Source organism: Terrapene carolina, unplaced genomic scaffold, assembly GCF_002925995.2.
Source record: "Terrapene carolina triunguis isolate 2854851 unplaced genomic scaffold, T_m_triunguis-2.0 Scaffold58, whole genome shotgun sequence".
Classification (NCBI taxonomy): domain Eukaryota; kingdom Metazoa; phylum Chordata; order Testudines; family Emydidae; genus Terrapene; species Terrapene triunguis.
The window spans coordinates 78,282,210-78,309,029 of record NW_020664409.1 but is presented as its reverse complement, the minus strand read 5'-3'; the positions used below and the strand labels follow the sequence as shown (position 1 = coordinate 78,309,029).

At 44.2% G+C, this 26,820-nt stretch overlaps 1 protein-coding gene across 4 annotated transcripts in view; it reads left to right on the top strand.

Moving 5' to 3' along the window:
- Positions 1-7,236: 7,236 nt before the first annotated feature.
- The window catches only part of YWHAZ (tyrosine 3-monooxygenase/tryptophan 5-monooxygenase activation protein zeta), a 31,271-nt gene continuing 11,687 nt past the window's right edge, over positions 7,237-26,820 (top strand). Inside the window, exons 1-2 of one of the 4 annotated variants that reach the window (XM_024203302.3) lie at positions 7,237-7,363; positions 10,062-10,365. In XM_024203302.3, the coding sequence (XP_024059070.1) occupies positions 10,072-10,365 (294 nt within the window). In that variant the 5' untranslated portion in view covers positions 7,237-7,363; positions 10,062-10,071. Of the gene's footprint in view, positions 7,364-8,116; positions 8,212-9,172; positions 9,365-10,061; positions 10,366-26,820 lie in introns of those variants that run through there. The other 3 variants (XM_024203304.2, XM_024203303.2, XM_024203301.2) reach the window with 3 other exon arrangements.

Genomic DNA, 26,820 nt, shown 5'->3' with positions numbered 1-26,820 from the left:
ATCTTCTGAGGAGGATATGTGTATTGTTTCTTTAAGACTTCAGGAGGAAGCCAAACAGGAAAGAGGGGTTTGGAGAAGGTTCTAGGCTAGTGGTTTTCAACCTTTTTTTTGTTTGCAGACCCCTAAAAATTTTCAAATGAAGGTGCAGATCCCTTTGGAAATCTTAGTCTCGAACCCCCCAAGGGGTCCTAGGCAGAAGCTTTTCAGTGAAGCAGAGAGCAAGAATGTGCATAGCTTTAGGAGTAATACTCACTTTATCCTAATCCATCACTGAACAAGGAAAATGTAAAGAAGGAGCTCTTTCTGTGATTTTTTTAAACCATTGTCACATGACCTGGTGTTTTCAGTTGATTAGTTTTGGACCAATACAAACAGAAGGAAGAGAAAATTCAAAAATTGAATGCCCCAGAAGTTTTTTAGTTTGATCAGCTGACCAAATATCCTGAGAGGAAGGAACATATCAGTAGATTCCAAAGCACAGCCAAGCTTGCCACAGAGAGTGATGAAATACACTCATTAATCTACATCATGAGGAATGAAGCTGAAAATATTTATAAATCATTAGCCTTTGCTGAGGAAGGAGACTGGAATAACTATGACACCTTCTTAAAAAGTATGAATGTTCAATTTCAAAAAGGAATGTAATACACAAACAGTCACGCTGTTACTGAAGGATGCATGGAAGACTTTGTAAGGGTACTATAATGTACAAGTACAGCCTTGTGACTTTGATTTCAATAAAGAACATATAAAAGACCATCTAGTAATTAGGATTTTAAGCAAGGAACTGTCAGAAAATTAGTTAGTGTCTGACTTAACTCTACAATAGGCAGTGCCATAAGTATAGAATCATAGAACTGGAAGGGACCTCGAGAGATCATCTAGTCCAGTCCCCTGCACTCATGGTAGGACTAAGTATTACCTAGACCATCCCTGACAGGTGTTTGTCGAACCTGCTCTTAAAAATCTCCAATGATGGAGACTCCACAACCTCCCTAGCCAGTTCATTCCAGTGCTTAACCACCCTGACAGTTAGCAAGATTTTCCTAATGTCCAACCTAAACCTCCCTTGCTGCAATTTAAGCCCATTGCTTCTTGTCCTATCCTCAGAGGTTAAGAAAAACAATTTTTCTTCCTCCTCCTTGTAACAACCTTTTACCTACTTGAAAACTGTTAACATGTCCCCTCTCAGTCTTCTCTTTTCCAGAGAAAACAAACCCAATTTTTTCAATCTTGCCTCATAGGTCATGTTTTCTAGACCTTTAATCATTTTGTTGCTCTTCTCTGGACTCTCTCCAGTTTGTCCACATCTTTCCTGAAATGTGGCACCCAGAACTGGACACAATACTTCAGTTGAGGCCTAATCAGCACGTAGTAGAGCGGAAGAATTACTGCTCGTGTCTTGCTTACAATACTCCTGCTAATACATCCCAGAATGATGTTTGCGTTTTTTGCAACAGTGTTACACTGTTGACTCATATTTAGTTTGTGGTCCACTATGACCCCCAGATCCTTTTCCACAGTACTCCTTCCTAGGCAGTCATTTCCCATTTTGTATGTGTGCAACTGATTGTTCCTTCCTAAGTGGAGTACTTCACATTTATCCTTATTCAATTTCATCCTATTTACTTCAGACCATTTCTCTAGTTTGTCCAGATCATTTTGAATTATAATCCCATTCTCCAAAGCACTTGCTACCCCTCCCAGCTTGGTATCGTCTGCAAACTTTATAAGTGTGCTCTGTATTCCATTATCTAAATCACTGATGAAGATATTGAACAGCACCAGACCCAGAACTGATCCCTGCAGGACCCCACTCGTTATGCCCTTCCAGCATGATTGTGATCCACTGATAACGACTCTCTGGGAATGGTTTGCCAACCAGTTTTGCACTCACCTTATAGTACCTCCATCTAGGTTGCATTTCCCTAGTTTGTTTACGAGAAGGTCATGTGAAACAGTATCAAAAGCTTTACAAAAGCATGACAGACCTGCTGAAACTACAGGATTCTTGCATAGATTAGATATTTGCAGACCCTTCTGGGGGGCTGCTGAGAAAATTCCTAGCCTCTGGGGAAATTCCCTCCAATTGGCTGCTATAAGCTATTCCTCATATTCCTGCCTCCTGGAGAAAGGCAGTCAATCAAAACTGCTCCATAGACTGATGCATTCCTTACTCCCTTAGCACAGGGAGAAAGCAATGCTTCTATCTCCCAGTTGATGTGGTGGGACCCCTGTGTTTCCAGAGCCAGCTAGCAAGCAGCTGCTCCCACTGGCTTCTTGTGCTGTCAACCCCAGTACAAGGCCTTCTCCCTGATGTGCTGCCCCTTCCCCACGGGAGAGAGGAGTTGGAAAAAAACTCTGCCCTGCGGCCACCTCAGGAGGCCTGGGAAGAGGTGAATAGCCTTGCCCTGCTTCCCCATCCACCTTCTAAAAGGTTATAGTTGGAGGGAGGGGTAATAATTATGTTAGGGGAGAAATAATTATGTGTTGTGGAGGGAGGGTGGTGGAATCTCCATCCTTAGAGGAATTTAAGGCCCAGCTTGACAAAGCCCTGGCTGGGATGATTTAGTTGGGGTTGGTCCTGCTTTGAGCAGGGGGTTGGACTAGATGAACCTCCTGAGGCCTTTTCCAACCCTAATCTTCTATGATTCTATGAGGGAAAGAGAAGGATATTTTGGGGTCATTCTCTGTCCACCCCCTCTTCCTCCCACCTACTCTGTTTGTATGTACTTTTATGCAAATCTGTAAGTGTATGCAAGTTTCTATAATTTTACAAATTCATGATCAACTGGTTTTTGCTTCCTGGATGTTGACAAGTACGCCTGACAGTCTGAGATAGTGAAAACACAAGTCATCCAGCAAGAAAACTGCAGAAGCATGGTGCAAGAAAGCAGCAAAGAAAAAAATTCTCTTGAGGAAAAAGGAAGCCGCCTGTAACAGGGGATACACACTTCTTGAGCACCCCCTGCTGCTGCATGCAGTACTGCAGTTCCTTTTCCTGCTCCTGGCACCCCTTGAAGGTTGTGAAACTCACTTGGCAGTTCTTTACTGGCACAACCCTCCAGCCAAGTCACAAAGCCCAGATGAACCCATTCCAAGGTATTATAAACTCTGATAAATAATTTATTCATCTTTAGTAGGGTCTTCAGTCCTAGCTCTGGGCCCCTTTAAATACAGCCCTTTGTTTAGGCTCCCAACTCAGTCCTGCCCCCTTCATGGGGTTTACACCACTTTCTGTGAACAGCAGGGGAAGCCAGGCCCACCCACTACCCTAGGTTCCAACCCAGGGTCCCTATTATCAGCAGCCATGTACCACTCACTTCAATTCATTGCTGCTTCTTCCCTGGACCTCTTCCTACCTGCCCCTTTCTGCTTCACCTATACCTCAGGGTTAATGATTTTAAGATATAGCTATATCACTCTACAAACCCAGCTAAGCAAAATGCAGCCAGAAGTAGATTCTCGCTTCCAGTTCAGGCTTCTTTGGCCAGAGAAGGCCCTCCAGTCCTAGCCAAGAACTGACTTGCTAAGGCCTTGTAGCAACTTTTATCTGAGCCCTGTGGGCTCTGATTGGCTGCTCCATGCAGCTTCTCTAGGAAAGCCTGGAAGACTCACTTTCACTGCTCCTTTTCTTGGGTGAGGTGTAGTTGGACCATGGGGCCTCCAGCAGAGAGCCAGGAAGGCCAAGTATACCCCATCACACCCCCTAACATAAGTCTTTTAAGAATACCAAGTTCCCTGGACAGAAATGTAACAGGCATGATAAAGTAAAACACAGGATAGATGAGGTTTGCTGAGCCAGTGGAGGCATGCAGGAAATGTAATAATAAAGGATGGTAGTGGGAATATATCTTTTTGAAGCCAATTAATCAGGGAGGCAGCACAAACAAAGGTGAGCAATGTATATTTCCTTGGATCATCACAGCTGCAAGGGTACTAATCCCATTGCTTCTAAAATTGAAACAAGAACTAGATATGATGGAGAAGAATGGTGTAACGGAACCAATAAAGTGATGTTCCTTTATGATGTATGCTACAAAAAAAACTGAGACCGCTGTATCTGCACAGTCCTACAGATGAAGCAGTAAAGAAGAAAAGGTATATTCTTCAAATTTATTTTGAGCAATAATTTTTCCTCACCAGATGTAACTAGTGAATTCTGGTGAGTTCTGCCCCACCATTCTGAACACCTTACTTTTGTTACCTCCCATTTGGTCTCACAAGTGCTCCAGAAATCTTCCAAAGGAAAAAGAATGAGATTTTGTGAGTCCTGGGGGAAGTGAAAGTTTAAATGGTGACATTTTAATTTGTGGGAAATCCAAGAAAGAGTATCATGTAAAGTTAAAACAAGGTCTGAAGGCAATTGGGGTGGTCAGAATAGAATAAAATGTACGCTAGCTTCTGACAAACCTGACTACAGTTCTTAGGGCATGTGATAAAGAAGGGGCTGTGGCAGATCAGAATAAGTCAAAACTACTGTAGAAATGTCACCACCTAAAAATGAACATATGATGTTCCTTGGTATCACTTTTGAACAATCTAGAGACAACATCCTCACTTCTGTCATTTTATTATATTTATAAGTCTACAGCCATTTCCGCAGTCCAGACAAAAAAGAGAAAGAGAAGGCGAGAGGACATGCCTAGAAGTTGTCTAGGGAGTGAATGGATCAACGGGACAGAGAAAGGGACACACTGAGCCCCCCACATCCAAATCCCCAGCCTGCTGAGCCTCGCCTCCTCCAATCAGACCCTCCCCACTGAACCCCATCCCCTTCATCCAGACCACTCTCCCAGTGATCCCCCTGTACTCCAACCCTCGCCCTGATGAGCCCTGTGCACCCGGACCCCCACCCCACCAAGCCCCATTCCCCCAGCACCCAGGCCCCTGCTGAGCCCCATCCCCCCTCACCCAGATTCTCCCTCTGAGCCCCAACCATCTTCACCTGGACCCCCTTGCAGAGTACCATTGTCCCTCCCTGGAAACCCCAAATGAGCCCTGTGCATCCAGATCCCCCCCCATACCCAGATCCCCCACTGAGCCACCTGCACTCAGATTGCCCCACATAGAATCCTACATCTGGATCCCCCACCCCCCACATGGATCCTGCTGGGCTGAGCCTGCCTGGCCACACCTGGTGCACCTGGCGTGGAGGGGCAGGGCCCTGGGCGATTCTGGGGCAGGCCCTGCCCTTGTTGTGTGTCAGGGATCAGTGCCGTCTCACCTCTGAGTCCGTGTCCTGCGGGGGGAGAGGAGTGCGGCGGAGAGGGGCTGCAGGGTGATCTCCCACTTCCATGCAGCCAGTGGCCTGTGCTCCCCATTGCCAGTCTGGAGCCTTCACGTTTATTTATTGACAAAAAATAGAATGTGCAGAATTTTAAAATATTATGCACAGAAATTTCTTTTGGTGCAGAATTCCCTCAGGAGTATTATAGCCTTTGACATATTTGAAGACTGTTATCGTGTTGTCCCCAATATTCTTTTCTCTAAGTTAAATATGCCCAATTCTTTTAACCTTTCCTCATAACCCAGGACGACAAATGTGCGAAGTAGGGGACAAAGCATTCTCTGGCAAGGTGAGCTGGCTGTAGACCAATTGATTGGGTGGATCCAGTCTGACCATTTTTAGATAACGTTGCAATTTTCTGTCAGAGGAAGCCTTTCCATCATAAGTAATGCTCACAATTCAAACACACCTTTTATTCTCAAAACCCTTCTCAACCCTCCCCCAACCCTCCTGAAACCCTCAGCCCTTTCCCCAGCAGAGGTCTGACCCCATAAAGGGAGAAGTGCCAGAGACTCCAGGAAGGCCACTAGGGACTCTGCTACTGCTATCGATTTTCTGTTTAAGGCACTCAGATCCTCCAGTGATGGGCAACGGCATAAAACTCAGATCGATGGATGACAGCAGAGCATGAGCTTTGCTAGAGTGAAGGGTAAAACCAGTTTTCTGCTTCAAGTTCAACTCTCCTAAGTGCTCTAAAGCAGCGTTTTTCAAAGTTCAGGTCGCAACCCAGTACTGGGTTGCGGCATGTCAGGCACTGGGTCGTTCTGGTCAGCACCACCAACCGGGCCGTTAAAAGTCCCATCTGCGATGCTTCCCAGCTAAGGCAGGCTAGTGCCTACCCTGTTCCGACACTGTGCTGCACCCCAGAAGTGGCCAGCAGCGGGTCTGACTTCTAGGCAGGGGAGCCACGGGGCTCCACGGTGCCTGCCTCTGCACCCTGGCTGCACCGCGGACCGGGAGCCACCGGAGGTAAGCCTGTGCCCCAACCCCCTGCCCCAGCCTTGAGCCACCCCTAAACCTAGAACCCCTTTGTGCACCCTAAACCCCTCATCTCTGGCCCCACCGCAGAGCCTGTACCCCCAGCCCTGACCTCCTCCCACACCCCAACCCCTTGTCCCAGCCCTGAGCCCCCCAAACCCAGAATCTCTTCCTATACCACAAACCTCCCAGCCCCAGCCCCACCCCAGAGCCCGCACCCCCAGCCCAGACCCCCTCCCACACCCTGAACCTCTCATTCACAGCCCCACCCAGAAACTCTCACCCTCACACCCCAAAACTCTGCCCCAGCCCTGAGCCCCTCCCACACCCCAAACCCCTCATCCCCAGCTCCGTTGGGTCACGGACATCAACAATTTTCTTCAACTGGGTCCCCAGAAAAAAAGTTTGAAACCCACTGCTCTAAAGAGCTGCTGCACGGTCACTCAGACTGCTTTGAAACGTGGTGTGCCACACGGGAGCCGGGGCTTCAGCCAGCCAGCCACATTTGGGGCTATTTGAACTGAGACGCGCCGCCCTAGCGAGCCAGGGTAGGGGATTGGGGCAGTTTCTCCCACGCCCCAGTGAGAGCACCTCGAACAGGTCAGCAGGAGGGAGCCCCTCTCCGACGGGAGGCGCCATTGTGGCAGGTCTGTGTGGGGGAAGGGAGAGTCGGTGCGCGGCCTCTCCCCGCCCTGCCGCCAGGGGAGCGGCGCGGACCCCGCAGGCGCTTGCTCACTCACACGCTGCAGTTGGAGGCAAAGGCGCGCGCCCGCGGCAGGGGCTGTGGCGGAGCTAGGCGTGTCCCCCGCGGTGCTGCGCGCGCCGACGCCAGCGGCGGTTGGTGCGGCCCCCGCCCTGTGGGACGGAGGGGAAGGCGCGGGCGCAGGCGCTCGCTCCCTCGCGGTTGCCATGGCCCCGTTTGACGTCACGGGCAGTGTGGTGCCCGTGCGTTGCGGCGCAGTGATTGGCGGAGACCCCGTGTGCGGCGCTGGGAGAGAGGCTGCAGCGGAGAGAGCAGCAGGGCTAGAGAGGTACAGTCCGCGCCGGCTACCCGCCCAGAGACACTCGCGCCGCCGCCGCTTCCTCCTTACACAGGTAACGGGGCCCACGGCATAGTCAGCCCTGCGGGGCGCCCGCGAGGGGGGAAGGAGCTGGCGGGGTAGCGGCGCCCCCGCCCCGGTCCTTCTGCAGGCAGTAGGGCGGCTCCCCGCGCCGGGCTCCGCGGCAAGGCGCGGGGGAGTTGGCCCCCAGGTAACTATTCCGCCGCTGCGGACGTGGCCGCCGCTGCACAGGTGAGGCCGGGTCCGTCCCCCCTGCCAGGTTGCTGCCTTGGAGAGGGGGAAGATGGAGCCGTTGGGGGAGGCGGGGGCAGCAGCGTGTGACCCGGGGCAGGGGGTCAGCGGGGGCTGCTCCTCTGGCCGGGCTCTGGCAGGTGAGGCTGCTGGGCGGTGGCTCGTCCCCGCCGTGTCGGACTGGGGAGGCAGCGGGGGGCGCAGCCCCTCCGGGTCCGGTGCGACCCTCCCCACCTGGGCGCGCGGGGCCCTGCCGGCAGGGGGGCCGCCTGCCTGGGGCAGGGCGCGTAGCGTGTGGGGCGCAGGCGGCTGGCTGGTTGGGTGTGGTCTCCCGCCGGCAGCGCTGCGTCCGCCTGGCCGAGCGGGGTTCCTGGAGCGCTTGCTGCGGTGGCCCCGCCCCGGATCCCGGCGCGGAGGGAGCCGGGGGGTCGCTGGGGCCCCCGGCCGCGGGGCGTGTAATGGGCGCTTTGCCCGGGCTCCCGAGTGGCCACGGCAGCTCCTGTAGGGCGGTGACTGCGCTGGCGCCGCGAGGCGGGGTCCTCGCCCCCTCTCTCGCCCGTGTGGCGACGGCGCCGGGCTGCGGCTTTCCCCTCTGTCGCTCTGTGTCGGGGCGGGGGCGCGGCCGCTTCCTCCCCCCGGCGCTGGGCTGAGGTGAGCGGGGTTAGCGCGCACAGTGGGCTGGGCTCTGGCACGGATCCGCCATGACAAAGAGCCCAGCGGAGAGGCTGCCTGTCTCGGAGCCGGGCGGATGCGGCGGCGGCCGCAGCGCGGGAGGGGCGGCGGGTGGAGTCTGGCCCGGTTGTCCCTCCTCGCCCACGCCGTGTCGATTTCATGTTGTAGCCGCCCTGCTCCCCACCGCCCCGCGGTCGGTGTAGCCGTGCCGGCTGCAAGCGCGCACCGCGGCCCTGCGCTGCGGAGAGCTCCTACAGCACCATTTTATGCTGTCAAGACGCGATCTAGTATACAGAGGAATTGACTGGCATTTTCCGACCATCGCTGTGCTTCGAAAGTAGCTTCTCTTCTGTTAAAGCGCAGCAGTGCTGTCGAGGATCCTGCCGTGCCAGTCTGCTGGCGTTGGCTAGCCAGTAACCGCAGTTTGATCAACTGGCTTTCAGATAATGTTTTACCCACTATTACCCTGTCTAATCTATGCTGGGTGGTAACATTGCTGTAGCTGCAAGCATTCTATAAAATGGCTTCTTAACAGTGTTTGCAGTGTGGTCACGGCCTTTATCCACCCTAACAAATATTACATAGAAATGGAGTAACTGTTCTCTAACAGTGTTGGTTCAAACAGCTACTGAAACGTCCTTCACCCTTGAGATGACCTGAGCTCTGAATATCTAATTTTTTTTTTCATGGAGTTTAAATACAAATTCAATTCCCAGTAGTCTTATGTGAAATATACTTATATAAGCCAAACCACAACTGTTGGGGAGCAATGGGATGGCAATAGGAATAAGTAATATAAAAACACAATATACTTGGGTAAAATGAGTTTTCACGTTTTAGTTTCATCAGTTAAGATACCAAGGAATCTTATAGCTACTGCATATTGCAGGGCTTGAAATAATTACCAGATATTTCACGAGTCTTTGGTTCATAATGAGTGTGGGGGTGGTGGACTCTGACCATTCTGACATGCAAAAGGGTATGTTTTAATCAAGTTAGATCAGTATATTGAAAGAGCTTGTTAAGATGCAGACCAAAAGGGCTACAATGCACCCAGCTAACACTTGCATCCCAATGAGGGTTTTCACTGCCCATCAAGCCATAACCAGCCAGGTGGAAGAGCAATGCCCAGGTGAGAAGCTCATCCCCTCCTCTTCTAGGAGGGCTGCAAGTGTATGTGGATGTATGATTAGGGCCTAAGCTGTGATATCAACCTCTGGGTAGTAAGTATCTGAAAGTTTAAAAACTCCTGGCTGGTGCAGAGTTATTTTTCTTCATTCTAGAGCCTAAACTTCTTTAGGGAGTTGGGAGTTTTGTGCTACTACTTCAGTCTGAAGTTGTTTGGGTGTTTTTTTTAAATTTCTGTTTTTCATTTATTTTTTGGGCTGGTCCTCCTCTGAACTGTTTAATGGTCAGCCACTGATGCTGCTTCCAGTTTGTTCTCTAATCATCAGAATAATGAAACTGATAAACTTAATGATGATGCTGCTGCTTGGAAGTAGTCTGAAGAAAACTCTGAGCAGTGGCAAGAGGCACTTGAATTGTCTACATACTTGGGACAGCACAGAAATGGTCACCTTCCAAGTGTGATTTGATCTCTGAAATAAAAGATTAGAAGTGCTAAATTAAAGGTTTGAATTTGTAGAAATATCATGGCTTGAAGACTTTTAAGTCACTGGTTTTATAAATGTCCAAGCATTGAGAGCCTTAGTTGCATAACTGACAAGCTAGAATATTCTATATTTTAAAAAACTCATGTTCTACATATGAGGCTAATTTGCCCTTGATGAATATTGTTTGAATAATGCCTTCCTATTTTCCCTCTTCAGAAAAATCAGCATGGATAAAAATGAGCTGGTGCAAAAGGCCAAACTGGCTGAGCAGGCTGAGAGATATGATGACATGGCAGGCTGCATGAAGTCTGTGACTGAGCAAGGAGCTGAGTTGTCCAATGAGGAGAGGAATCTTCTCTCTGTTGCTTACAAAAATGTCGTAGGAGCCCGTAGGTCATCTTGGAGAGTCGTCTCGAGTATTGAACAAAAGACGGAAGGTGCTGAGAAAAAACAGCAGATGGCCCGAGAATACAGAGAGAAAATTGAGACAGAGCTAAGAGACATCTGCAATGATGTGTTGGTGAGAGATAACTGTATTTAATCTGTGTTTGCTTAATATTGCAGGGTGTAAATAGTTTTGGCCTTGTTAAACTACTATTTTTCGGTCCCTTGCTAAAAACTGAGGCATTCTATGCAAAGCATCCAAAATCTCCCCCTACCACCATGTCTGAAAAACAAAACTAGATCATAGAATACCAGGGTTGGAAGGGACCTCAGGAGGTCATCTAGTCCAACCCCCTGCTCAAAGCAGGACCAATCCCCAGACAGATTTTTGCCCCGATCCCTAAATGGCCCCCTCAAGGATTGAACTCCCAACCCTGGGTTTAACAGGCCAATGCTCAGTAATTGAGTGACTTCTCTTCCTTAAATACGTAATTCCAAAACTGGTATTAAAGTCCTTGTTGGCATCAACTTTAACATTTTTGCAAACTTGTTGAAACTCTTTATTGTACATAGACTTTATATTCCATTGATTTCTTGATTATACATGTTTGTATATAAGCAAAAATATTGACACAATACTTATCTATGAATGAACTAATTAAGGGGCTTTGAACCTGGTTTCTTTCAAAGAAATATTTTTTTTCACATAACCCAGATTACTTTTGTATCTGGAATCTTCAGTATACTGTGCTGCTTGTATGAGGTTGTAATTCTCACTATGGAAATTGTGCCCCTCCCTGGGTAAGATGATGTAATGTTAGTTATGACTCAGCCATGCAGAAAACTGTCTGCACAAGGAGGCAGTAGCAAAGCTACTGATGCCCTCTTCAAGTTACAGCTTTTAGTGATAAAAAGTTAGAACAAAGAAGATGGTCTCTAGGATTAGGCTACTTTTATGGCTTGCAGTTTAGAATAAGACTTGTTAATATGAGGGCTGAATGTTAAAGTTTCTAATTATGATGATTCAGGTGCCAAAAACACTTTTTGAAATATCTAGTTACCTAAATTTTTCAAACTCTACAATAATACACACATAATGGTATACAATGAACTCATTGCTAGTGAGCTTTTGCATGTGTGCTGAGGTAGAAATCCTATTGCTGGTGTTAACAGCTACAGTAAATCAAGGACTTCACTGAAATTTTGTGATATAAGAATTCAAGTTATACATGTATATGTTGTAAAATCAGCAAGATACATGCAGGTGTTGATTAAAATGGTGCGCACACTTTAGCTGAACCCTTATTTTAAACTTCTATTAAGGTCACTGACACTTTAAATCTTGTCTGGTGGATAGTCACTAGATGAAATGTGATGTGATCATCCCTTAGAATGAAGTGAAATGTATAGAATACAACTTCTCCAAAGGTATAGAAGAGAATATGGCAATTTCAGCATCATCCTAACTGTCTAGTTCTATTTAGGGTCTATCTTCCTTGGTGATTGGCACACTAAAAGTACCCATGCAGACAGGGCTTTAATGTGTCTTAACGTTAATATAAGGATAACTTTAAAGTGCCTATGGAACTGCCTAACTTAGACAGATGTAACACTATTAAAACAACTTTCTCAATGTGAAGTGTGCTTCAATCTGATTAAGGACTAATACCCAGAGCTGCTAATTCCTAATTTTATTTCAGTAGGTCTCATATTGATGGGAGAGAACAGGATTTTTTTAAAGGGACACTGCTTAGGCAGACTTAACACAAAACTCAGCCTTGTAAACTAGATTTATAAAGCTTTAAGGCCAACAGCTTCATAAATCTTTCAGCAGAATTAAGAAATATTTTATTGCAGACAGCAGTGTTTGCAATCAAACGCTGAAGTATTTTTTTTCTCAAGTATGAAAACCAGATTCTGAAACAAGGATTGTTCCTGCTAAAAAATAAAGCAGGAAACTAAAATATTAAACTATTTCAACATGTTTTAATCTAAGGTATCTGTGTGGAAAAACAAGCACACAAAAAAAAAGCCTGTCCTTATCCTTCAGATTTCAGAAGAGACTTTAAATTGTTTGCTGTATTTGGTGATCAGAAATATAAATTATCTGTTTAGATAATTACTACTCAGCATACTTAACTGACTTCAGCCAGCTAAAATCTTACTCATCTGGGTGTGGCCAGTCCAGTTATTCTTAATCAAAACTAAACCTGTTTGGACTAAGCTACCATCCAGAAGAAACAATGCCCTGGGCAGTGACCTTTTTAAGAAAATTGCTCTTCTAAATGCTAGGTTTAAAAAAAAAAAAAAAAAAAGTTTGAATATTACTATATTATGTATCCAAGTGACTGGTTTTAAAAATGCTTTCAAAGGTGCAACCTAATTATCAAGGTTAAAATTTTAGGTAAAGAACTAACATTTATAGCTAAACTCACTCTTGTTTCTTGACTGATAAGATGTCCCAGATAGACTCCTTAATTAAACTACTATATACCAAGAAGTTTCTGTACCAGATTCAATGACGTGAGATGGGCAAACGGTAAAATCCAGCCCACGTTCATTTTAGCCCATGTTACTAGGTGAGAGAATCAACTACAACAGCATATTTTAGCAGCATATTCTACATAGGGATCTGCATAATATTACTATCTGAGTGAAAATGAAAAGACTTACTTTAATTACAAGTTTTTGTAGTTGGACTCTATAGACTAGCCTACAACTATCTACATAGCAAACCTAACTTCAGAGAGAAATGAGACTGACCAGAGAGCATAGTTACTGACTCTGCTTTTATATAGACAACTGGATCTTAAGTGTGGGTAACAAAGTTCCATTTATACAGTTCATGGCCCTTACAAAGTTCCATGCAAAAACTACTCAGGCTCCCTATGCTTTCCTACCAAGCTCCATTTAAATGAATGTATTCACTTTTCTTTCGTACTCTACTTGGTCATTAAATAAATGACTTTTTTAAGCTGCTGCTCTCCCTCAGTATTTGCAGGGTCATTCAGGTAACACTGCAAGGTATGAAATATTGCACCACAATTCACAGTGGAAGTAATTGATGTCCTAATTGCTAAATTGATAGATTAGGAAAGCCGGGGGAGGAAGCCCTTTAGGCTAATGTATTTGTGACATTACCAGAATGTGACAGTTGTTGGTTCTGCTGGAGCTTTATGATGCTACATTTGTAATTTGCTGGGAACATATAAAAGTGGTAGATGAAAATAAATAGCATGAACACAGTCTATTTGTTGGGGCACAGGATTGGGATTTGGGAGACCTGGGTTCTGTTCCCAGCTCTGCTGCTGACCTCCTGTGACCCTGGTATTACCAGTATTCCATTTAAACTGGAATTATTCTGAAATGGAAGTGTGGGAAAATGGTCAAGGAATACTTTCTAAAGGATTTGGAACTTCATAGTATGTGTACAGGCATTGTCAAAACACTTAACAGATGTAAGGCAATGCAGGGCTTCAGACAAGCATTGGCCTATGCCAATTGCTAGGTGCTCACTTAAAACGAGAGCAATAGCTGACAATTTACAATGGAAAGTAGTACTGGGGGACGCATACTTCATAGATTCTATAGGCCTAGCACACTGCACACACCAGGGGCTCCTCCGTTGCCCTCTTAAGATCCTTATGTGCCGCCTTCCCTGCTTTTCTGTTTTGGGGAGTTCCTGCAACTCTTCCATGCTTGGGTCTGTGCCCTCCATTCCCCCCTGCACCTCCCTCTCCGGGCTTTGTTTTCCCTTTCCCAATCCTTCTGCTGACTGCAGGTCGCTGTTTCCATGCCCCCTACCTCTTTTCCTCTTCTGGGTCCCTGATTTCCCTCATCACCACTCCCACCTCTGTTCCCTTGTGTATCCCTCCTTTCGTCCACTCACTAGAGTTTTCTCCCACAAAACCTCCCTGTAAGACTCTTTGGCCTCTCACGGAAATATCTTCTCCACACAGCAAGTTAAATTGCTGCCACTGATATGTGTAGGCAGTATCAGGAAGCCTGATTATGCTCTGAATCCAATGTCTGTGGTGTTTCGGTTTACATCAAAATCAATAGAGTTGTCTTTTGATGTTCCAAAGTTATTGTTAAGATTGAAAAATGCAGTTGAGTTTAGGGCCTTGTTTTGCTCAGCCAAAAAATCCAGGAACAAGTGGTCTGTCCTTGAATGAGGTAATGAGGCCTTCTTCCTCAAACTGTCTGTAAAACAAGTGCTTCTTACTAATTTCAGGGTTAAAGGTTTACAGTGGTACTTTTTCATGGAAGTGCATCTACTTACACTTGCTATAAGTACTCACTGTAACCTAAAGCTGGGTAGTAATGGAACCAAAGGAAGAGGGCAGAATTTAATCATCCACCTGTATTTTTTTTGGTATACAGTTCTCTGAAGTGCATATATAAAAAAACAAAATTTTATGTATTTGTGAAGGGGAGCATAAGTAGCTTCAGAACAGACCCAAGTGACTGCTTGTTCGCAAAAAGTGCTGCAGCAGGGATGTTTGTTGCCTTAGTTGTGGGGATTGTCCATTCTGAAACACTATTTCATATTCCATTGATAAAGGTATATAGGTGTAAGTGGTTAATATGCTATCACCTATTCATATTTACCACATTCCATCTGTACTTAATCATATTTGTGCATCATCTGTTAATGAGTAGCATTAGCAAAAGTATCATCCCCCACTCGGCTTTTCTAGGGAGTGAGTTGCCATTGAATGCTTTTGCAGATGGACATACATGACTATATTTTCACTTTGTATGTTATATGCCACTTTTAGTGTCCTACTTCCAGCCCATGGAGCCTACTAATTTTTAGGGAACATTGCCATAATTTTTCTGGTATGTAGACTGGTGGGTTGCTGGTGGGCTGTAATGGTGTAATAACAGTGAAGCAGTTGGTTGAGTTCGGTGGATTTTTCAGCAGCTGCATTGCTTAACTCTTGTGATACAGTATAATTCACTATACTGTGAAAGATTTTAACAAACTTGTTGGAAAAGATATTCGGTACTTCCATGGAAGAGTACTATCACTGCATGTAATTCTATGGCCATTTAGCATCTTTTCTAAATGTAGAATTGATATTTAGTTTCCCTGTCAGTTCAGATTTTTTGTCCTGTATTCAAAACTTTTTGGAGTATACAGCAGCAGTTTAGCCAAAACTTGTATCAAGAACTTGATTTGAATTTTCAAAGGCATCTAAAGAGTGTTATGTGCTCCAATTATTAAAATTCAGTGGGAGTTGAATGCCTAGTCCCGTTAGGCTCTCTTGAAAAATCTTAGTCATTAGCAGTTGTAATATATCTATTTTCCTGTTTTAGAACCATTAGTTTAGACTTATATGCTAAAGAATTTTAAAAATTCTAAATTCATGAATTAAATTGTTAATCTTTTGGATTTACAAGTGATGCATTGGAGGTAACCAGTATATTCCAGAGAGATTACTAGCTATAGTTGTTCAATTTTTAGTTTTCCATTAAGGCTCTAAATGAAGTCTCCTCTTGATTTAACTGTCTACAACCACTCTTTCTATTAGGCTTCAGTGTATAGTTGTCAAAGTATTGAATAGGAGGCAGGTGCAAACTCACTGAGTCTTCTGACTTCACACTGTTAATTTGTGAGAATTACTTCCTGGTTGTAGCTGCACCTATCTGAACTCTTTTCTCCATCACAAAGATGTAGGAACTTGCTACGGGCTTGTCTACACTTACATTGTATAGCGCTCTAACTTGCTGGCTCAGGGGTGTGAAAAATCACCCGCATGAGCACAGCAAGTCTGAGCGCTTTAAAGTGCTAGTGTAGAGAGGCTCCGAGCGCTGGGAGCTAATGCCCTCATGGAGGTGGATTACCAGGAGTGCTGAGAGAGCTTTCTCCCAGCGCTCGCACACGATCACACTTCAAAGTGCTGCGCTTTGAAGTTTCCAGTGTAGACATACCCTAAAATAACAAGAATAGTTTTCCTTTAATTCTCTAACAAAAGGTTTCTAGTCAAACTATTAATCTGCTACTAACAGCTCCAATAGCACAAAGTGGAACTGAAACTCCATGTCAGTCATGGGTGGCTTTTAGTTTGAGATGGACTGCTAGCTACCCAGATCAATTTGGTGTAATATAAATCAGAATGACTACATTTGATTCTGTCTATTAATTCTTCTGCAAATGTATGAAACTTTGGTTCACTAACAGGGTAGCAAAGTGTCTGGATTCCAGCACAGTTAAGATACGTGGCTCATTCTTAATAATAAAGCTGTATGGACAAAGGAAAGGACAACTGTCAATATTGTGTGTTCTGGCCTTGATCTAGCTAGATGTATTTGTTGCACCAATTACCATAGTGGCTAAGTGCAAGCAGGAACATTAAAAAAGCCAGTACAAGTTTCATGGAACAGTCAGTATTTGGAAGTGAGAACACATCTTTCTGATAGCCATTCACTTTTCCCTCTTTAATTCCAACCTGACTTTAATGTCTAGCTTGAATAGCAAGAACTACACAGTGCTTGGTACTATATGAAGACATCCAAACAAATCTTTTCTTTAACTTTTGCAAGAACTTAAAAATGAACTTGCCAGTAACAAGTAGGAAACTGACAGCAGCAAAATAAAAATGACAAATATTTGGTCAGTTGCCTAATACTATGACTGACTGTCTTTTTCCCTCTGACCCCCTGCCCATAGAAGATGGGAAGCATGCTTCTGCTGTTGCTTGTAGCTTTCCATGGATTGTTGATGAAATTATTGTAATAAAGTTGCCTTACTAATTATCCTTTATTCGTTCCTCCAGGCCACACTACCTCTAGTAACCAGTTTTGATTAAGCTCAGATAAATTTCTATTTGAACAGCATATCTTAGGTGTGCCTCAGAACTAGATCCCTTTACTTGCCACACATGTTTATGTATCTGGCTTAGGCTGAACCATATTAATTCATAGTTTTTACCATTGGTGAAACTCCCCTCCATGAGTAAGGCCTGATAAAACTGGTGTTTGCCTAACTTGTTATAATTACTAGTCTGAAAAGGGTGGAAGTGTTTTACTCTACTAGTAAAGGACAGGGTAGCCTAAAGCTCTTGACAGAACTCTTGTAATCAAGAGCACCTGAAGAGGCTTCTCCCTAGAAGCTGCCTGTAGCAAGGGAATGCTAAGTACATAGTATCCATGTGATCCTCAAACTAGGAGAAAACTGACCTCTTAAAGATTCCTTTTTATTGGCAATAGTTTCAACTTTTGAGATAGCTTGATTAATAAAATCATTTAATGCTGCCGCTGATTGGCATTTATCAAATTATACCAAGTGTGTAAATTGTTCTCTCTCTCCTGCTGCCGAGGGAGAAAGACAAATGTATGGGAAGAAGCCAGAAAACTTGTATTTTGTAAGTCATGGCTTTCGTACTCCACAGACATAACTGACATTTAATAGTTGCTGGATGGAAAACAGTCATAAAACTACAAATCCAGTGTATATTGCAGAAGAAAATATCTAAGTTTATCATAAAATCTGATCAAGATGAGACCCTGAAAAAGTAGATGTACAGTCCTAAAATGGGAGAGCACTTGGACAGCTATGGTCCTGCACTGTTGGCATGTTCATAAGTTTAGATTTAATATAAAATTCCATTTGGAACACAGACTAGATCGAGATCTTTTCTCCTTGTGCTGTTTGTGCACTGAAAAATAACTCAACTTAGATTGTCTAACATATGTTCTTTCCCTACTTCATTGGTACGGAGAAAAACCTCTTAAGCAGTGCATTTGAAACATCACATCTATAATGCTGTAAAATATAACTTGCACTAAGCTGCAAGGCAGTTAGTGGCACCCTTGCCTATTGTAGAATGCCTAGTTACTATTGCTTTCAAAGGAGTCCAGATTTCAGGCAGTTTAGATAATGTTGCACTTGATCTTCTGCATGGCCAGTTATTGATGTACACTGCCTACATGAAGGGAAAGCACTTATGTTGCAAAATGTACTTTTTTTAATAAATAACACTGGAAATTGGGAAAGCGTTTTACAGCTCTGAACTGTAATCTCTCAAAACTACATAAGTAAATTTAAATGAGACCAAAATGTGCTACATCTTATAAAAGATTTGATGGACTGTCACTGATTTGCAGCGTAGAAGGGCAAATGGAGAGCCACTAATCACCCCTCACCCGGACAACCTTATTTTTTCTATCTGTTGTTTCTTGCTCTTTTTCCTGTCTCTCTTTATATTCCTTTCTTACTCCAGTCCCTACTATTTTGTCTTAAAGAAACACGACACTTTTTTGTAATAGATGATATCTTGCATATGGAATTACTATGATAAGGGTCTACCATCAAGTGTACTAGTTTTACTTGTAACCCTTTTTAGACTAAAAGCATTTTTGGGCAGGCACTCTTCCTGTTACAGTACCGCTCATAACAGGGCCCTGATTCTGATGGGGGCTTAAGTGCTACTGCAACTTAGATTATACTGAACTAATTTTGGCAGTTTCTACAAAATATAGCCAGATTTAAGTACCAATGTTTGATGCTGTACAAGACACAGATCTGATTGCCTGCCTGCAGGAGTTTATAATACAGAATCAAATAAGACTCAGAAGGTGGTAATAGAGCACTTGTTTATATAAAGGAAAAGTGTGGTAATGTCTGTAGGCCTCATAGAAATGGGTTTTCAAGAGGGATTTAATTGAAGATGAGACCGCAGTGTCCTGGGATAGGGAGGTCCATTTCAGAAATAGGTTGCATAAAAGACAAGTCTGGTAAGACTTAATCAGTAAAATGCAGTAAATTATCCTCCAATACTTTTAATCCCTTTCATTCCCTAGCAAAATTAATTTTGAATATAACATTGTAAAATAAATGTTTGGTATTAATGTTAAAAAATGGCCTCGATTTTGCTATAAACTCACATGACACTGATGTGAGTTCTTAAACTAGCTGTTTTATTTTATCAGTCCAACACATTTACAAATGCAGGCCTTCAAATTTTTGGTCCTAAAGTTTGATGTCTTTCCAACATAAGGTCTGTGTTTTATTTTAGTACTTCTAAGAAACCTTTCATAAAGTAAGAATACGTTCTTTCAGGGTGGATTTGATTTAAATCAAATTGATTTAAATCACTAGTCAGGAAGACTCGATTTAATCATGGATTTCTGCATAAAAGTGCGTTCTTGTTGGTTGTTATAACCTTAATACATCTTCTTCACAACTCGGAGATAGATGTAGGTGTCATTTTTAAAAGGTACACCCTATACATTTTTAAAGTGATTTATTTTGAAAACTTTTCAGATTAGTTTTATAGCTATACCGAAAAATGAATGATTGTTTGGTTATTTAATTTACCAAAAGTAATTGAAGCAGATATTTATGAAGTCCTTGGGAGGTAAACAATCTCCAATTTCTCTTTCATATGCTTTATCAAGCAATTTGCCTGCGATATCTGCTCTGTTGGGTGGACTGTATCCTGGTCTTAATGACTGAACCATGTTAATGAAGTGTGGGTTCTCAATCATACGAAAAGGCGAGTTTGTTGCATAAACGAACTGGGCAATTTTTTCATCAATTACCTCTTTTTGTAATCTGCTGGCTCTTATCTATTGTTGTTTCTAGATTATGGAGATTTTTTTTCTTATTGCTACAGGTGATATATTGTGGCTATGTGACGTACATGATTTGACTGAGAAACTATAATTGGCAGATAACTCTGAAACTATAGAAAATGATGATCTTTAAGGTGGATAGTCTTCAGAATCCTGTATGTTGAGGAAGGATTCTCCTAAACAAAATAAGTCAATGCAGTTATTTAATTATTATTACCATATTGCTCATTTAGTATTACTCATTGCATTCACTGACACTCAGTATTATTTTAAAGGTGAAATTGTAAAAGGAAGATGTGTCTATTTCAGCTATTTATTTTTTATCACAACTGCATTTAAAATGATAGTACCATAGAGTAACAACTATATTTTTTGCTCAAACATGAGAATTCAAGAATAGTCTAGAAGGAAGACAGGCAGTCCTTAAGAAAGAAGTATGAAATAAAAAAGTTTACCAACCTGAAGATCCTGCATGTTCAGACATGTTCCTTTCATCATCATCATCATCATCAACGCAGCTTCCTCCTGAGAAGGAACACTTCTCATGATGTTGTTTCATTCGGGCAACTGGGCCTTGCATTTCTTTGTTGCACTGTTTGCATTTTGCACACATGCCTTTCTTACCCACAGGTAGAGGAACTTCATTAAAATATTCCCAAACAGGGTCTCTCTTATGGCCTGCTGCCACTATAAGTTTTCCCTTCTAGTGAGAGAATGGTATGATAGATCTCAAATCAATGAAGGGTACACTCAGAAAGACCTCAAGACTTCTGGAATATGCTGCTCAAACAGTTTCGCTTTTGTTTCCACTGCCTGTCCCTCCTGTCTCACATTTATCTCCAGACTTCTTCTCCTTGTCCAGATCTATTCCGCCCCCAACAATCTTCTATTCATTGAACTTTTTGAAACTTTGCACTTATAGACAGAGGTAAGGGATTGACTCTGAGAACACAAATTTGCAAGGGGACAATAGGGTTGAGGTCTGTTGTTTCTCACCTCTATATATTATTAATTTATTTATTTTAGAACATTTTTGCAGTTAACAAGCATGTTCTCTGGAGACACAAATCCACAGTTTGAGAACTGCAAAACTAAGCATCTCTGATGGTATCTTCTAGACTGAGCACTGAGTCCCATTGGGTAGATAGAAAGATTAACCTAAATAATCTATAGAGAAGCCCCTGGAACCCCATAGATTGGGTCCCTAATCCATGAACTATTGGAACGCATTTATAAAACTTTTCTTAAACATTACATGAATATATTTTCTCATAGTATAGAATTAGAACTTATAATCCCTATTCCATGATGAGATATCTTTGAGCTATAATGTATCTTAATTAAAACTATCTTTAGATCAGATTTTTTTTGATAAAATGCTTTGAGGTAAAAAATCTATTTTAAAAAAAAAACTTTTTTTTTTTTTTTTTAAAAATCATTGATTTTTATCCACCGTGAGTTCTTACGTATTTTCTCTTAAATTAGATATATTGCTGTTAATGAGCAGCTGATATCTTTGGGGCAAGTGAGCCCACTCCTAATGACCTGCCCTTGTTTGTCAGAAGGGAAATACTTTTAAATAGCACACTGTATTGCAGAAACCTTTCTCAGGTACAATATTAATTATTCAGAATCCCCAGATGGCAACATTCACTTTTACTGAAAGCTTCATCAACAATTTCATCGGTGTACACACTAAGAACTAGAAGCAGCTGGCCTAAGTAGGACATTGGTTTAACATCATCTGTTGAATTAAGTAACCTGTTCCTACCAGGTTAGTTTCACCAAAAGATGTGACTGAACACACTTTTCTAGCAAGGTAGTTCAGGCACCAGATGCCAGCAAAAAACTATTTTAATCTCCATGGATTGCGTTCCAGTCTTCAGCTGAAGTCCAGACCACAACTTCCTAACTCCAGTATGTACACTGCCTACATGAAGGAAAAGCACTTATGTTGCAAAATGTACGTTTTTTTTTTTATTTAGTTAGTTATTTAAAAAGAACAGTAAGCATCTCTGGGATAAACTTCATTTTGCTGGACCACAGGAACAAATGCGTTAAATGACTGTAGTCCCTCAGGGGAAAGAACATATCTGCTACATTTGTAAACCACCATGTAAACTTACAATGTGTAGATGTTTTAGTAGTGCAAACTGAATGTGTATATTTGTCTTGATCTTCTAACTAGCTGGTGGTTTCTCAGCAGCTGGAATAGTGGAAAAATAAATCTCTTGCTTTGGTCACTTCTCAGAGTGGAACAATAAATATCTTTAAGATCACTAGTTCCAATCTAGCCTAAGCTAATAGGCAAAAAAGATGCAGTGACGGCGTGCCACTGCAGATTACTGGACATAACTCTTAACTATAATAAGTGTTCTTGGCTGTTTCATCATAAGCCTAGAAGTAGATCAAGACTGTGATTCACTGGCAGATTAGTGAAGCTTGTGCTGAAGCTGTCTATATTGTATCTTTTTTTTAATCTCTGTCTTAAATTTCTGTGTGTGTGTGTGGGGGGGGGGTAATGAAACTACCTGGGGTTGGGATAGAAATGTGCCAAGTTTCCTCTTTAAGTGCTGGTCCCTATGTGTGTTCCACATGTGAGCTACCCACACGTACCATGTGCCCAAGTCTGAAGATTTTAGCAAGCAGTGTCCATTGACCCCACATTCATAGTAGATCTCCTTGCGCCTCTAAGTACGGGCATAAGAGGCAGTGTGGGTCAATGCCCGCTCAGTTCCTTCTTACCATCCCATGGCCTGACTGGGAATCCAGCGTCCTCCTGCTCCAGCCTTTTAGAAAATCCTGTAAATAAGATTTTAAAGAGTTATTATTTTAGCGTAGTATAGTTAGTTTTTAGTATAGCTTGTGTAGTTTGTTTCCCCAGACTGGGTATGGTCCCTGACCATGGGGAGGCAATATCCAGAGTCCTGGGCTTCAAAAACTGTGTCTCCTGCCCTGTGTACTTCTCCATCAGGGACGAACATCAATGCTGCCTCTGCTGTCTGATGCATATTTTGACAAAGTGCAGCATTTGTTGCTTGTTTCCACTGAGAACTCTCAAAGTCCATTAGCTAAGCCTTAGAAAACACTTAGTGGAGAAGGCCATGAGGCGTGTCTCCGATTTGGACCAGGCAGGACACCTCCCCTCCCCCCCACCCCCCAATACATCTGCCTCACCAAACGAGCAGTGCCCCTCCGAGCACATGCTTAAGAGTGGAGTCCTCAGTTTCTAAGCATAAAGACTTCTTTCTCCAGGGATTCCCATGAGAGCAAGGGACACTTTCATGGGCACAAGGACAAACCCAGTTGAAGACCATAAGAGAAGTGCTCCTTCCCTGAGCCCACTAAGGTCAGGTGACCCCTTACTCGCAGACCCTAAGGAACTGATTCCGCAAAAAAACCCTGAGACCGAAAGAAGAAGGTATTAAAATGTAAGGACCGTCATCCACTGGTCCTGTCAATGAGCGTGGCTCCAGAATCTGCAGTACCAACTCATCCGCCCAAAGAACACACCACGTTTAAAGATGCTCCTGTACCTTCAGTGCTGACCACCAAGACCCATGCACACTGGAGAGCAGAGAGATCTATGTCGTACTGGAGAATATCTTACTCCCCCTATTTGCAGTCTCCCCTCTTCTCTGGCGCAGCCCTCCTGAAGGACATTACTAAACCGGAAGATACTACTTTGGTATCCAGGAACCGTCTCAGAACCATCAGGCAGGATTGCCCTGGTACCAACAGCTCCACCATTCCAACAGGAGCGATTCTCCTCTTTCCCTCCCTCCCCCCCCCCCCCCCCGTATTCAGAATGAATCTGATGGGCTGGTCCTGCCTTCATCCCCACAGAGAGAGCCAAACCCAGACAGTGATCCAGGATAACAGTCACTACTCTTATGTACACAACCTCCCTAGGGACCAGTGGTTTCCCATTCCATGCCCCTCCCCCCCAACGGTTGGTCCCTCTTTTTGGCCTTATTGGGGGCAGTGGGATCCCTATAGCAGATGTCCAGGACCCACCCAGGAGTCTTTCTGCTCTTCTTCCGACCAGTCAACAACCAGTTCCATTGGTGTATGAGGAAGAGGGGGGGGTGTTGAACTGGAACTGCAGGTGCTGACGAGTTCCGACTGGAATCTCCGTCTCTTCTCCAGATGAGACAGTTTCTTCTTCTTCCCCATCCCCACCAGTAGACCATAAGCAATACCAGGACTTATTACGAAGAGTGGCTGACAATCTCCAAATATCTCTGGAGGAAGTCCAAGACCCACACCACCAACTGTTAGACTTTCTGCAGCCTCAGGCCCCGAGTAAGGTAGCCCTTCCAGTTAATGAGACCATATTGGAACTGATGAGATTGGTCTGGCCTACCTCAGCCTCCTGTGCTCCCAGACCTAAGAGGCACTATTTTGTCCCGGCAAGGGGGAGCTGAATTTCCCAACTACCTGTTGGTGCAGGCTGCCACAGAATGAAATAGGTCACAGTACCTAAGGACCCCACTCCATCAGACACGGGTTCCAAGAGATGACCTCCTGAGCTGAAAGGTCTTCACTGCGGACTTGCAATTCTGCATTGCCAATTACCAGACCCTGTTAGTTAAGTATGACCTTAATAACTATTCTAGAATGGAAGCCTTTCTGGGCAAACTTTCCTCTTAGGAAAGAACCCAGGTTCCTCTTTTAGAGGAGGGCAGACTGGTGGCAAAAACGGCCCTTCGGGATGCAATTAATGCAGCAGATACAGCATTCAGAGGTTTTAGCTACTGGTATTGTTATGAGGAGGGATTTGTGGTTGCAATCCTCAGGCTTCCCCGGGGAGGTGCAAAATACCATCCAAGACCTTCCCTTTAACAAGGAGATGACTCCCTCCACTCATTAAAGGACTCTCACGGTCTATCCTTTATTCCCTGGGGATCTATCCACCAGGTCCAGGAGGAAACAGCAAAGGCAAAACTATAAACCACCACCACCTCCTCCTCATGCACTCTACTACCAGTGTCCTGCCGAACCTCCCCGCAACTGACAGCAGACACAGAAGTCCCACTTTTTTTTCATCTGCCTCTACCACTGCGACCACAACCCATTCCCAGCCCACTGCTGGGACATTCAACATTCTGGAGCTGTGGGCGGTTCACCTTGCATGTAAGACCTTCCTTCCACTCATTCGCTTCCTTCACATCCAAATGATGTAGAACTATATCACCACCACCGTCTACATCAGTGGTTATCAAACTTTTGTATTGGTGACCCCTTTCACACAGCAAGCATCTGAGTGTGATATCCTCCGCCTTCTAAACTAAAAACACTTATTTTTATATTTAACACACTTATAAATGCTGGAGGTGAAGTGGGGCTTGGGAATTAAGGCTGACAGCTCGCAACCCCCACCTCCATTATAACCTCACGACCCCCAGTTTGAGAACCCCTGATCTACATAACAAACGGAGGTGCAAGATTGCTCGTGCTTTGTTTGGAGACAGTCAGACTTTGGAACTGGTCCATCAGGCACAGCACCACTATCCAGGTGGCATACCTCCAAGGAGTTCACATTGAGGCTTTAGCAGAAAACCTCAGTAGGCACTTCTCGGCGGGCCATGAGTTGGAAATCCATGACTGCATTCTGTCAGACATTCACCCTCCTCTAGGAGACCTCTCTGTGTCTCAAATGAACAAAAATCTTTCTCTTTGTTCCAGAGGAGCCATAATCCATGACTCCAATGGCGACACTGTCCTGCTAGCGTGCAAAAGCAGTCTCTGATATGCCTTTCATCCCATCCCCCTACTTCACAACATCTCTTTTAAAGCACCCGTGGAAGAGGCCAATGTCATTCTTCTAGCACTCTACTGGCTAGGACACTTCTGGTTCCAAGAGCTGTCAATGTCAGCCCATCCTCCAATCAAAATCTAGACCTTCCCAGAACTCTTTAACCCTGACCTTACCCTGAGTCAACACCCCAATCCAGACTCTTCATCTCACGACCTGATGTTTGGACTGGTGTCGGAAATAGAGCACTCTAGTTAGTCCCCTGTCAGGCGATACTTGCCCAGAATAAAAAAAGAATCAATCAATACCAGTTTGGCTAAATGGAAACACTTCTTCGCCTGGATGCAACAGAATCAATCTCACCCAGTCTCGCCAAGCATCCCTATAGTTTTAGATTAGCTCCTGTCTCTTTAAAAAAACAAAACCAAAAAAAACCTCCTGATTTCTCAATCAGCTCATTACAAGTCCATGTACCAGCCATTAGTGCCTTCCTCCCTCCAGTAGACGGGTGCTCTGTCTTTATTTACCCAACTACAATACGGTTCATGAAGGACCTCATCAAGGCCTTTATATCAGTCATTAAACCAACACCAACTGCTATGGGATCATAACCTTGTGCTGTCAAAACTTCTGGTCCTTCGTTTGAACCTGTAGCAACATGTTCCATGTCCCACCTACCCATGAAACTGGAGTTTCTAGTGGCCATCACTTTGGCCAGGAGGGTCAATGAACTTGGAGCCCTCATGGCAAACTGTCCTTCATGATATTTCCCAAGGACAACCTATCCCTTTGCCTTCACCCTACACTTCTACCCAAGGTCGTTTCTGAACTCCACCTTAACCAGTGTATTCGCTTGCTTGTTCTTTTTCCAAAATCCCACCCTTCATCTGAGACTTCATTCCCTCAATGTCAGGCAAGCACTGGTCTTTTGCCTGCAAAGAACCAAGCCTATCAGGCAGTCTCTGACTCATTGCAATAGTAGAGAGGTCCTGTGGTCAAGCTATAGCCTCTTAGAGGATTTCTAAGTGGGTTTCTGGCTACATTATCGAATGCTACAAACTGGCTCATCTCCATGGCAGCATAATGGCCCACTCCACAAGAGCACAGGCTGCCATGGTAGCATCCCTACAGGAGGTCCCAATGCAGGACATATACAGAGCAGCCACCTGGAGTTCCAAACGCACGTTTGGTAGACATTATGCTCAAGTCCAGGCCTCTGCTGTGGATGCAGCAGTGGGATCTGCAGTACTG